This window comes from Pleuronectes platessa, chromosome 6 (assembly GCF_947347685.1).
Source record: "Pleuronectes platessa chromosome 6, fPlePla1.1, whole genome shotgun sequence".
Lineage (NCBI taxonomy): Eukaryota > Metazoa > Chordata > Actinopteri > Pleuronectiformes > Pleuronectidae > Pleuronectes > Pleuronectes platessa.
The window spans coordinates 3,736,174-3,747,864 of NC_070631.1; the positions used below are offsets into that span (position 1 = coordinate 3,736,174).

The 11,691-nt window shown below is 43.2% G+C and overlaps 1 protein-coding gene across 1 annotated transcript; it reads right to left on the reverse strand.

The window, feature by feature from the left end:
* Nucleotides 1-231: 231 nt before the first annotated feature.
* Nucleotides 232-10,977, reverse strand: ptpn22 (protein tyrosine phosphatase non-receptor type 22). The gene is made up of 25 exons (XM_053423985.1): nt 10,540-10,977; nt 9,011-9,119; nt 8,775-8,851; nt 8,546-8,641; nt 8,357-8,395; nt 8,163-8,234; nt 7,941-8,000; nt 7,546-7,688; nt 5,481-5,547; nt 5,284-5,361; nt 5,055-5,141; nt 3,949-4,477; nt 3,756-3,863; nt 3,477-3,548; nt 2,924-3,060; nt 2,815-2,842; nt 2,594-2,692; nt 2,457-2,513; nt 2,236-2,369; nt 2,090-2,117; nt 1,612-1,674; nt 1,194-1,297; nt 1,069-1,099; nt 900-974; nt 232-807 (listed from the first exon to the last, which is right to left on the reverse strand). The coding sequence occupies exons 1-25, from the start codon at nt 10,639-10,641 to the stop codon at nt 746-748; spliced, it is 2,457 nt and encodes an 818-aa protein (XP_053279960.1). The 5' UTR covers nt 10,642-10,977; the 3' UTR covers nt 232-745.
* Nucleotides 10,978-11,691: the final 714 nt, after the last annotated feature.

Below are 11,691 nucleotides of genomic sequence, written 5' to 3' on the forward strand. Positions count from 1 at the left end.
TTTTCTTGAACCCATTAGACCCTCGTCTGGAAGCAGAGTGGTTATTTCCATGTGTCGGGTGTCATAGGGTCCGGACTCACTGAATCAATGTAGAAATAAATTGACGGTTAAAATACTGTCACGTCAGCGTTTTTGTCATTTGTTCTTTGCTGTTGTTTATGTTTGTATTCCGGACGTTTTACTGGAACCAATGGGATCCAGTCTGAAGTAGGAAAAAAAAACGAGAATGCCTTGACTTTCTATATTTTTTAATAAATACTTTCGTTTGTAACCTGTTTATTTAATACATTTCATGCATATTCAATATGCATCACATTCACTGATATCGTTTTTTTCCACATTTTCACGATTCTTTTAGAAGACGATGCTTTTAAAATCCTTTTAAAAAGAATCCAGAATGTCACACGTGCTTCACAGTTTGTCCCGTCCAACCCGTTTTTTTTAAGCTCATGTCGAAATCACAAACACATACACAACCGAACATATATAGTTAAGAAAAATATATTTATCAAGTTAGACACATTACTCTATAGAGACACTTGTTGTCCAACGGTCAAGCATCAGAATCTACTTCAGTGCATGTGCAGTACAAAAGGCACGAGGCAGGTGGCGAGGCACTTCCTGTTTGCTCTCGGCGAGGAGAGAGAGACGAGGCCCTTGTGGCTTCTCGTGTCTGAGGAACGTCCAAATGTCTCGAGTCACCAAAAAAAGCTCCAGCGCTGATGTGTGGAGAGCAGCTTCCGCCTCAGAACCAAGTATCTGGATGACTCCTCGGGCCTTTCGGTTTCCCAAAACGGTTTCCAAATCCTGTGCAGGGTCAAGATGGAGTCATTGAAAAAATAAAGATTCTGTGTTAAAATAGAACAAATGTGCAAACGTAGAAAGGACAGTGGACAAACCAAATTTAAAGGCAGAGGACAAGGTCGGGGGTGCAGCTCCCGGATGAGTAGGAGGTGGTGGAGGTTCACTTTTAGCTGGTGATGTAGATTTTTTGAAATGTCAGTGTCACTTTCACATTATAAATATAAGTGGGTTTATCAAGCTAAATTTGAAATTGGCTTTACTCACGTTTTTGTTTGTGTCTAAAAAACCTGAGACTCTGGACAAAAGGAAACAAAACAGATTTAGCTGATGGATCCACTTTGAAACTACCAGTGATGTTTGTGTGTGTCTCTCTCTCTCTCTCTTCTCACCCTTGTTCTTGACATCCCCTTCTCGTCGCCTCTGTCTGATTGGTTCCCTGACGGCTCGGCGCTCGGCGAGGGCCTGCGGTTCACATCGGGCGGTTCCACTCGTACTGATGAACAGAGAACCAGATGGAAACTGTGATGATTTACTGCTTTTAGTATTGGCCCCAATGGTTGATCATCTGCCACTCAACGTGTGTGTGTGTGTGTGTGTGTGTGTGTGTGTGTGTGTGTGTGTTTGTGTGTGTGTGTGAGTCACATCGAGGGTTCACGAGGAGGAACCTGAGTTAACGAGACTTATTAGTGATGTGTGTGGCGGAACGTTTTTTTTGTGTCAAGCCTTCTCATGTGTATTAATAACTGTACGTGTGTGAGGTGAGCGTGTCAGTGTGTGGGGGTCTGTTAATGTTCTGAGGAGACTCACCACTTCCTGCTGCCGTTACGACCACGGGAGGTGGAGCGATCTGCCAAACTGCATGGAGGGGCTCTGCAGCACAAACACACCGATCAACTGCCTCCACTGTTTCACATCAACCGACAACACACCTGACCTTTTATTCATTACACTTTTCTCCCTTGCTTTTGGTTTCTAAAGCGTGTAGATTGAAATATAAAAAATAATTTGTATATTCTAGCAAACACACTAAAGGCAACCCTGTCATACGAAACCAGTAAGTAGAAGGTTGCATAACTCTTTTGGAATTATTCCCCAAAACACAATATACTAAATAAATAACAAAAATGCAGTTGTTATTAGTTTAGCATTTTGAAGGTGTGAATATGTTCTCATGTTTCTGAAGGTCAGTAGTTGAAACATTAGGGCTCGTCACAAGGTAAGAGATTTTCATGGTACAAGAGAAACACTGAATTCTGCTGTTCCTCAACTTCCAGGTCCAACTTACCTTGTCTTAAACTTTTAGCTCGAACACTCTGGTGGGAAAAGAAACGTTTTTTTTTGTTTTTTTATGTTCGGACAAATAGAACATTTTCAACAGAGCAGAACATAAGAAGATGTCCCTTTTTTTCGGGCCCATTTAATCATCTTTACCTTGCTTCTGCTCATGACCACATCGAGGAACTTCTCGGGCTGAGAGTTGCCGTCCCACTCAGCCGACAGACCCACCCTGTGCGAGGGATGTGCTGTTTCTGAGGGCTGCAGCCAGAGGGCAGGTTTCTCCTGAACTGTTGGAAAAGACCAGAGTCAATTGAAATAAGAGGAAGAAGGATAAAAAGGAGAAGGAGTTGTGAGGAAGATGATGATGCAACTACCGGCGTCTGTTTGGGGGATGAAGGACTCTGGGGTTCTGTCAGTCCGGCTGTTGACATCTGCACAATAAGAGCAACTTTTAATTTATTATCTGACGTCTTGTTTTTGTGAAAGTTGAAATGAAGTAGCTCCATCGTACTGTGAGGAGGCAGCGGAGGAGTCAGTGGGTCCAGAGGAGGAAAGAAGGGATGAGGCTCTGATGTTGAGTTTGGTGCGAGACTGAGACGTGTCACTGGAGCTAAAATACAAATAAAACATATAATAACATTAAAATCATACAATTATCATCAGCCTATTTGATAAGCAGACAGTTTACAAACCAACAAATCCTGAACTTTGTCTTTTAATAAAACAAATTACCTGTGAGCGTAGTTTTCACTCTCAGACTCTACAAAAAAGAGAAGATTTATACTTTACATAACTTAGCATTCAGGTTATGATTCAAGATTCCAGAGACTTTTATTCTTACTTTACTCCTGATCCAAGGTTTCTTCTCATGCGTGTTCACGCTCAAAGCTGATTGTGAGTCACCTGACCATTCGGAGGACGTTCCGATTCGCTTCAGGTTCACAGCTGGCGTGACCTCGGAGTTCTGCTCCACGGGAGCTGAAAGGCAAGCGACCATGATGTATTTCATTATCACAACTTTAGACAAACTGTTTCCTGGTTTTTATGCCTCAGCGCCAGCGGCAGTCAGTGGCAGGAGGTCATGTGATCCCAGGTCGTCCGTCTCATTGTTGTGAACATGATATCTCAAGAACGCCTTTTGGGGAATTTCTTCAAATTGGGGACTAACGGTCATCTGGACTCAAGAATGACCTGAGTAGAATTTAGAAGTTAGAGGTCAAATGTCAAGGTCACGGTGGCCTCTTGAACATAATATCGTATGTCTGGGAATTTCTTGATATTTTGACCAGTTGTCACTCACAGATAAACGGATTTGATTTCAGTGGTTTAAGGTCAAACTGCACTGGCTGGCGGAGGCGCGTGGATTTTATTGTTTAATGATGTTATCAGGTCACCTTGATCTAAATCCAGCTCAAAAGATTCAGCCGTTCTCTCTGGAAGGGGCGGCACAGGTGAGGGTGTCCTGCCTGGGAATATGGAAACATCCATCACCGTACATTTTTAACTAAAAGAAAAGGCATCAGTGTGAGTTCTCTATTAACAACCAGGGATTGAGACAGTTCCTCCAGTCAAAATCCTTTCATGCTGAAACACTCAACTTTAGGTTTGTTGAAAGAGAAGTCAGACCTTTGATCATTGGACATGAGAGAAAGAGGAATAAACGTTTCACCGACCTGCGTCCACAGCCAGAACGTAGGATTCAGGGGTTCGTTCAGGTAACGGAGGAGGTGCCTCCTCATCCGTGTGAGGTGCCTCCTCATCCGTGTGAGGTTCTTCAGTACCTGCATCCGAGAGAACAATAAACCTGCAAAACTGAGTTCTGCTGATCTGCTGTCTGTGAGATTCACACGTGCATTGACCATTTACCTGAGGCAGGCGTGTCATCTTCTAGAGGCTGATCATTCAGAGAGAACGAGGGTGTGTGGAGAGGGTTGACTGTCCATGGTCTGGCCTGTTCAACAGAGTCCATGGGAGCCTCCTCAGATAGAGGCGAGTTCATTGGGCTGTCGAAGTACGGGTCCTCCACCATCATACAAATGGCGACCGCTGGTGAAGGTGGAGGGTTCAGCTGCGGCAGGTTATCCCTCTCCTCTGCTGCAGGGGCGCTCTGGCTCGTGTGCACCTGCTGGGGCGAGGTCCCGGGTCCCTGCTGCAGGTCCCGGCCGGTGACCCCCGCGTCAGGAGAGGCCCGGAGCAGGCTCCACTGCTGCTGGTCCATGTGCTTCTCCCTGGATGTCGAGGCAATGAGATCTTCCGGAGTGGAGGGCGAGGGATGGTGGAGCTGTGGTGGAACGTCCCTCTCCTCGTTCTGCAGGGGCTGAGGCAGCAAAACCAGCTCCTGGTCCGGAAGCTTGTTTTCAGAGTCAGGCGTGACAGCACATGATACCATCGTCACCTGGACAGTTTGAAAGGTCGAGGGTGAGTCACAGCAGCGCTTGAGATTAAGCAGAAGTCAGAACTATATTGTTCTCAGGTCTGTAATTTTGTCTATTTTCTAGTTACGTCCCTGCAGCCCATGTTTACCATCAACAGCTTGTTTCTGCGGATATGAGTTACATCTATGAAGCATTTTGTTGGTTTGCACAAGATGGCGCGGGCTCATGCAGGAGAACGTTAAATCACTGTGTTGTTGACCAGATTTTTTGAAAGCCTGAATGACACGGAGCACGTCGAGGACAGGAACTCCCCCCCGCTGTGCATTGTGTCAAGAGTGGCAGAAAGAATGTGGCATCCCGAGATACGAGTGCAGCAGCCTGAAGGCGAACCTGACAAGCAGGGAGCGAGAATACAGTTTCTAAGACTGTGTGTAAATAAACAGATTGATAAATCACATTCTCCGAGTGTTTAGCTCCGAGCTGCACAGATACAACCTTTTTAAATCCATTCATTCATGTATTCACACAAGCAGTGATTGTATTATTGCCTCTGTGACCTCCAGCTCATTCACAACGTGGTGCTTTTCGGTTGCTCACCTCATTTCTGCACTTCTGTGCGTCCAGGGCGTGCAGGTATCCCTTAAACAGCAGCTTGATGGTCCTGTACACCAGCTCGTACTGTTCCTGAACAGCACAAACCTGCTCTGTGAGTTTGGCCGTGCTCGTGACGCACGAATCATCACAAGCTCGTTTACAGAAGGAAGCTTGAGCTGACGTAAAGAATTGTTTGAAATGTGGTTGTGCTTTTGAAAAAAACAACAACTACCTTGGTTTGAACCACCGACGGCCTCTGGGTCCTCATGTCCTGAACCAAGTCGTAGATGTTGAAATCTGCAGTGATCATCTGGAAACCGACACACAGAGAGAACGATGCAGCTCAGATGTTCCACTGTTGTATTGATAATGTGCAGAACGTGTATGTGTGTGTGTGTGTGTTTGGGGGGTGGGGGGGGTACACGTCACCTGTTTCTTCAGCAGGTTCCAGGTGTAATCGATGGCGCACAGGGCTCCTGTTCTGCCGCAGCCGGCACTAAGATCACAGCAGCAGGAAGTCAGTCTCTTTTTTAACCACTCAGCAAAGACACATCAACATGAGTCCTCAAATTATTATTACTTCTGGTTAAAGACGATGTCCGGTTCAGGCTTATTTAGGACACTGATATGTATGAGTGTATGAAACTTGGTGCAGAGTGACTGAATTCAATGGGACTGTTGGTGGAGATGCGTGTTCTTTTATGATATTTTTCTTATTTGTGTTATTATTTTGCTAAAGTTTTTCTTCTTCTTCTTCTTCTTCTTCTTCTTCTTCTTCTTCTTCTTCTTCTTCTTCTTCTTCTTCTTCTTCTTCTTCCTCTTATCATTTGCTTTCTAGTTACAGTCTCATTTGCTATTCATACTTATTGCCTTCACCACACACACACATGCAACACTCTGCATTGAAAGTGAGTTCCCTAATTTACCTCATGTGAAAAATCCAGCTCACCTCGGTTGACTTATTTTTTAATTTTGTCTTCAAATTAAAAAGAATGTAAGTAAACTGTGCATGTTTTTCTCAGCCTCTCGATTAAAGAAATGTGGAGTCTTAGCTCCTGGTTTAGATTTTCCTCCAAACAGCAGCAATATATCATTAAGTTACATTAATGAACCATAAGGGAAGAAAATTCTTTAAAAATCTAAATCAAATTACAGCTGCAAACTACACATGAATCTGAGTCAGACAGGATTTGATTAAATGATATTCTAGGGGACTACTGGGAGGTGCTGGTGTTGAAATGTTTCATCGCAGATTTTGTTAGTGTAAAGGAACAAAAACTGTTGAGCATGTTGCTCTGGGTTCATTCTGCAGCAGGGAAATCTCTCCGACGCGACTCGACTGACTCATCGTCCTCAGAAAGGTGTGGGGCATTTCATGGTGGGTTCATCCTTGTTTCATTTAGTTTATGATTCTTAAACTCAAAAGAAAAAACATCTGTTACATTAAATGTACTTTAATATACCGACAACACATCTTCGGGCACATTTCCCATTACGACACTAATTTAAATGTATCACACTGTAGGTGAATATCCATCTTACTCGTTGTCCATCATCTACATCTACGAGATTCTATGAAAGTAATTTTCTTTAAGTAGTCAATAATCAATGGGCCATTGTTCCTGATACCCGACCAGAACAAAGAAGACACATTTCCTGTTTCGAGTGTGTGTCAATGTTAGTTATTAGTTAGTTGATGGCAGTGTTATTGTTTAATGTTTGAGTATAACTTTTCAGAAAGAGGGTAAATGTGAGTTGGGCATAAGTAGACTTAGGGGAAATGCCCACATGTAAAAATTAAAATAGTAGCGGGTCGTTGGCTAACCGCCTACACATGCTTCCTGTTTCAAAGAAAGAGAGGAAGTGCTTAACCTCTAAGGCCTGACGCGGGGGGACATAAACGCTGCCCACAGCCAACACATCCCCACAGCAGCTAGTCCATCGAACCAAGTGAGGCTCTTCATTGTTTCACTGTTCATCAAACAATTAGAACAAAAGTGATGATAAGCTTTGTTAATTAAGCGCCATTTAAAGATGAAGCTGAAATCCTTAACATCAATTTATATTGTTAATATTAGTTTTAACGTGTTTAAATAGACACAATTTAAAAATGCAACAGTCCCCTTGAATTCAATCTGGCTGCACCATAATGTTGCTGATTGTTTTTCATCAACTATTCACTGGGAAAATGGTGAAAATGTTAAAATAAAGCCCGGATCTGCAGCAAAATGTAATGTCTTCCCTGACTGAGGCCACGTCCTCTCACAAAGTTCTGTGGAGACACTGTCTTTGTGTAATCGTGCGTACAAACAAACGGACAGAGGTGAAACATAACCTCATTGGTGAGAAGAGCGGAAACTATCTTTAGAATTAGAGGCACTCAGAAGAGTAAGTCTATTATTTGTTTCTACGTTTTTTCAATGAGCAGTGTGTTGATCTCTCACGGCCACCGCACCAAGGGAACCTTCAAATGCAGTGAGGGCGAGCGTCTGACCTGCAGTGGATGCAGATGGGGACGTCATCGTGGGCCTGGTAGGAACGCATCTCATGCAACATGTCCAGGATGGGGGGGATGGCGTCGGGCACGCCGTGATCCGGCCAGTTCACATAGTGCAGCTGCTTCAAAGTTCGACTACACTGGAAAAATAAAACGTAGGTTTTTACAAGGACACATCTTTATATCCTTTTATACTTTTATATATCTTACCCCACAAATATGTGGATATTAAAACTGATCATTTACACAAAAAACAAAACACATTAAGAGATCCTGTAGATTTGCCTGTAGTCTCTAGGATAGATCATCACTTCAGGTGATAGTCTGTTTCACTTCTCAGGAAATGGAACAGTGACAGTTAAGGTCACAGTCAGGATGTAAACACTACTTACATTGCGGAAAGTCACCCTCAATGTCCTTGTCAAATAATCTCCTTTAGATTCCTCAGAGTCCTGTCAAAAAAACAACAACACAGCAGATAACGTGAACGTCTTCTCTACTTTATACTAGAAGTATATATAAAGAAAAGTATGAATTAATACCGGATGTAATATGACTCAGGTAGAGTGAGCTTATAATTGGAGAGTGGAATGGTGCAACAGTGAAATACTCACACAGTGAACTGTGAACGGCTCACACACAAATGGCTGCTCGTGTTTCTGTGGCCAGTAGCGCTCGCACTTTTTCTACAACGCCAAAAAGAAAAAGCAATTTTACACTGTCCCACAAACCCAAGTGTGCGAGGTGTTGAAACTACACCCAAAAAAAAACACATTGAGAAAACAGATAAGCATCATTGTCATGTTACCTTCCCCATTTCAAATTCTCGACAGGCCATCACCACGACCTGTGGTCAAACAGGACGATAAGAGACAGAGTGACAACCTGAGTGACAAGATCTTTAACTGAGGTGGAGGAGTTCAAAAGGTCACTTCATGGAGCTGTAGTAAAAATTATCATAATATGTCCACAGATGACAGTTGGATCATACTCATACCTTTATGTTATATTCCCAAAGCATCCTGAAGAAGTCCAGCAGCGTGTGGGGCAGAGGACCCTGAGTGGCGATGTACGCCCTCGACCCCTCGAACCCCTGTACAAGAAAACACAACGTCGAGATCATACAAACCAGATGAGTTACATGAATTCAAAAAGTACATTTAATAATTCAACAGGAAGTTTATATGAATAAAGAGATTGTCTTTACAATGACACCGTTCACTTACCTTGATGAAATTGGCGTTGATGTAGTCTGTGTCATTTTTAGTTGCGGTGAAAATGAGCTTTACTCTGCTGTGGTCGACTGAAAGGAGAGAAACATGAAACGTTACATGAAATCTTCAAATGAGCAGAAGAGCTTTTTAACAAAGAGAAAGAATAAATGAAATTGTAGAAATCTAAATATGAAGCGATTAGCATGACAAAATGTGGTAAAAAAAAAACAATAACAATAACAGCTTACAGGGAACAATGTCCTTGTATCGGTTCTTCTTGGTGTTCTCCTGCTTGTCTGCTGTCTTGGTGGGGAAGGTCTTGTCAATGCGATACTTGGTTGACTGGCTTTTCAATCTCTGAAAGACATGAAGGAAATTAAATCCAACTACGTAACATTCACAGATTCTCGGTCATAATTCCAAGAGGACTTGGTACATTTGTCTGATGCTGCTCTCTTGGGGTACTGGAGTCCCCCCAGGATCGGTTCTTGGCCCGGTTTGATTTACTATTTATATTCTACCGTTTTAAAATAGCTTTTTTAATTTTTTCTAACCAATGTCAAACACAACGATCTCAGGAAACCGCTCAGCTCGTCTTCGAGTTACTCCAGTGTCGGCCTGTCTCAACAGTGTAATTTAGAGTTTAGCTATAGAGTTATTATTTATCAGGATCTTCATGGTGAAGCCCTTCAGAACAGATTGGTAACAGTTCCTTTCAGTTCGGTTCAAGTTAAGGGAGACAAGACCTTAATAGTTTCTGCTCCTCATTTACTGATAGATTACCCAGTTCACTGAAATAAAATTTAAAAATGTTCTCTCACTTTCATTAAACCAATATTTGCTGTTTTGTATAATATTCATTTTGTTTATAATTCTGTTTTCAATACTCAATTATTATTTTTGGTGCTTTTAAAGTGAAGAAGTTTGTAACGATTGCTTTTCAAAGTGCCACATACATTTTTCTTTACGAATGGAAGAATATTGACATGTGACCGATTGCTCACAGTCAGTTTGTGTGTGATTCATCGCTTGATGACCAGAATCTGTGAATCACTTCTCCAGAAACTGACACGGTGGCTCTCAAACCCAGAGGATTTCCATGTGGAACCTACAGCGTGGAGGGTTTGACACTGAATCTCACTGCATGTCCATGCTTACGGGTCTTTGTTGAGGGACACTGGGCTTTTTGTTCACAGGCGATTTTCTTTCGCAGTTGTAGGCAGGCTGTTTTAGGCCTCGTAGACCATCTGCACTGCCGAAACCACAAAGTGCTTTTTGTTCTTCGAGGAAGTGATGCAAGAGATCCCTTCTGAGGGGCCGGGGTGCGAGCAGCATGACAGCAGCATGAGCTGTCCTCAGGCACTGGCATGTCACCCACCACCAAGGCAGTAGCCCACAGATGTTGATGTCACCCTCAGGCTCGGGACGTCTGATGCATATATATTCTATGCACTTACACTTGTGTGTGAATGAAAAGATAAGAGAACAAATCACAGTCTGTGTAACTACTCTTTGTAAGCCCTCAGGGGATTCAGTGCGTTTGCCTGCAGGGCTCAATGGTCATGTGCCTTTAACGACAAGCATCAGTGAGAAGAGGAAGAACAAGTCTGGTGTTGGAGCTGTTAATGCAACAGCAGCCTGTTACTTCCCTGAAACAAAAATGTGGAAGATTCACTCACGGTCACTCAGTTCAGACAGAACAAACTTTGAGGCTTCTTCCACGATACCACTCCCCAGCTGTATATTTCAACTAAAGGAAAATAAACCATTGACTCACAGAAAACTCCCCAGCAAAGCCATTCGCTGCGTCCTCATCGGTTGCCTCCTGTCTCTCCAGCTGGTCCAGGAACGTCCTCAGTACCCTGGCCTGCTGCTCCATGGCTGGCTGTTCACTTCCGGGGATACAGGGACACCTCTCATGTCAGGTCACAGAGGTCCTCGTCCACGAGTCATGGAGAACAGTGAGGTCGTCAAGGCTCGGGTTCAGGGCTGTGGGACCCCTGCTGCTGTGGCTGCTGCTGCTGCACAGAGCACCTCTTTGGTGCAACGCTCACATCAAGGAACTATTGTGAGGGACTTATTCAAACTGTCTGAGAGGAAGCAAGAGTGAACTAACAGGTTCTGTGGTCATATTAAAAAAAATGTGCCGCACCCCCTTTGGTGTCTCTCCCTGGGTCCTAGAGTCACCAGGGTGTTTGATGCTTTGCAGTGTCACAGAAAGGAATGAGAGGGAAACACCCACAAACAGAGGAGGCTGCACGCTTATCAACAGGCGTGAACAGCTGTTCCAGCCCCGAGGAACAGCTGTAAAACACGAGCGGAGGAGGGATGTGGTTGGGGATGGAGGCAGAGGCAAAGGGAGTGGTGAAGAGAACAGGAAAATCCAGTTCTCTCCATTTCTGTGTGATGAATTTCCACATTAAGCATTTGTTATGGTAAACCAGCTCCCAGTAATTGAGATGAACTAGTGACCGCTTAACTCTGCCAAATCTCTAATGTAATTATTTAGTGTAATTTTGGGGCAGCCTGGTTTATAATTTCCCTTCAGGCTGAGGGCCCAATAAAATGAATGAAACAAAAATAAATATAAATGCCAATGCCAATAATAAATGACAATGAATAATGATAATGATGATAATAATATGGTGGTGACATCTAGTGGTTTTGTTGAAACATAACACTTGCAGCAATTCTTCCTCTGTGGACCTGATTTGGTTAAATTTAGCAAGTGACACCACGGTTTACGTGATTTAGTGTAAAAAAAGGTTTTTAAATGTTTAAAAACAAATCAAACTGTCCGTAGATGAGGTGAAAATGCAGTTTCCTCAAATCTCACTATACTTTAAAGAGGCTTTGACAAATTGCACGACCTAAGTTAAATGTGACCTAATTCGAAAGCAGGACATGTTAGTATGTGTGATCAGTTTGT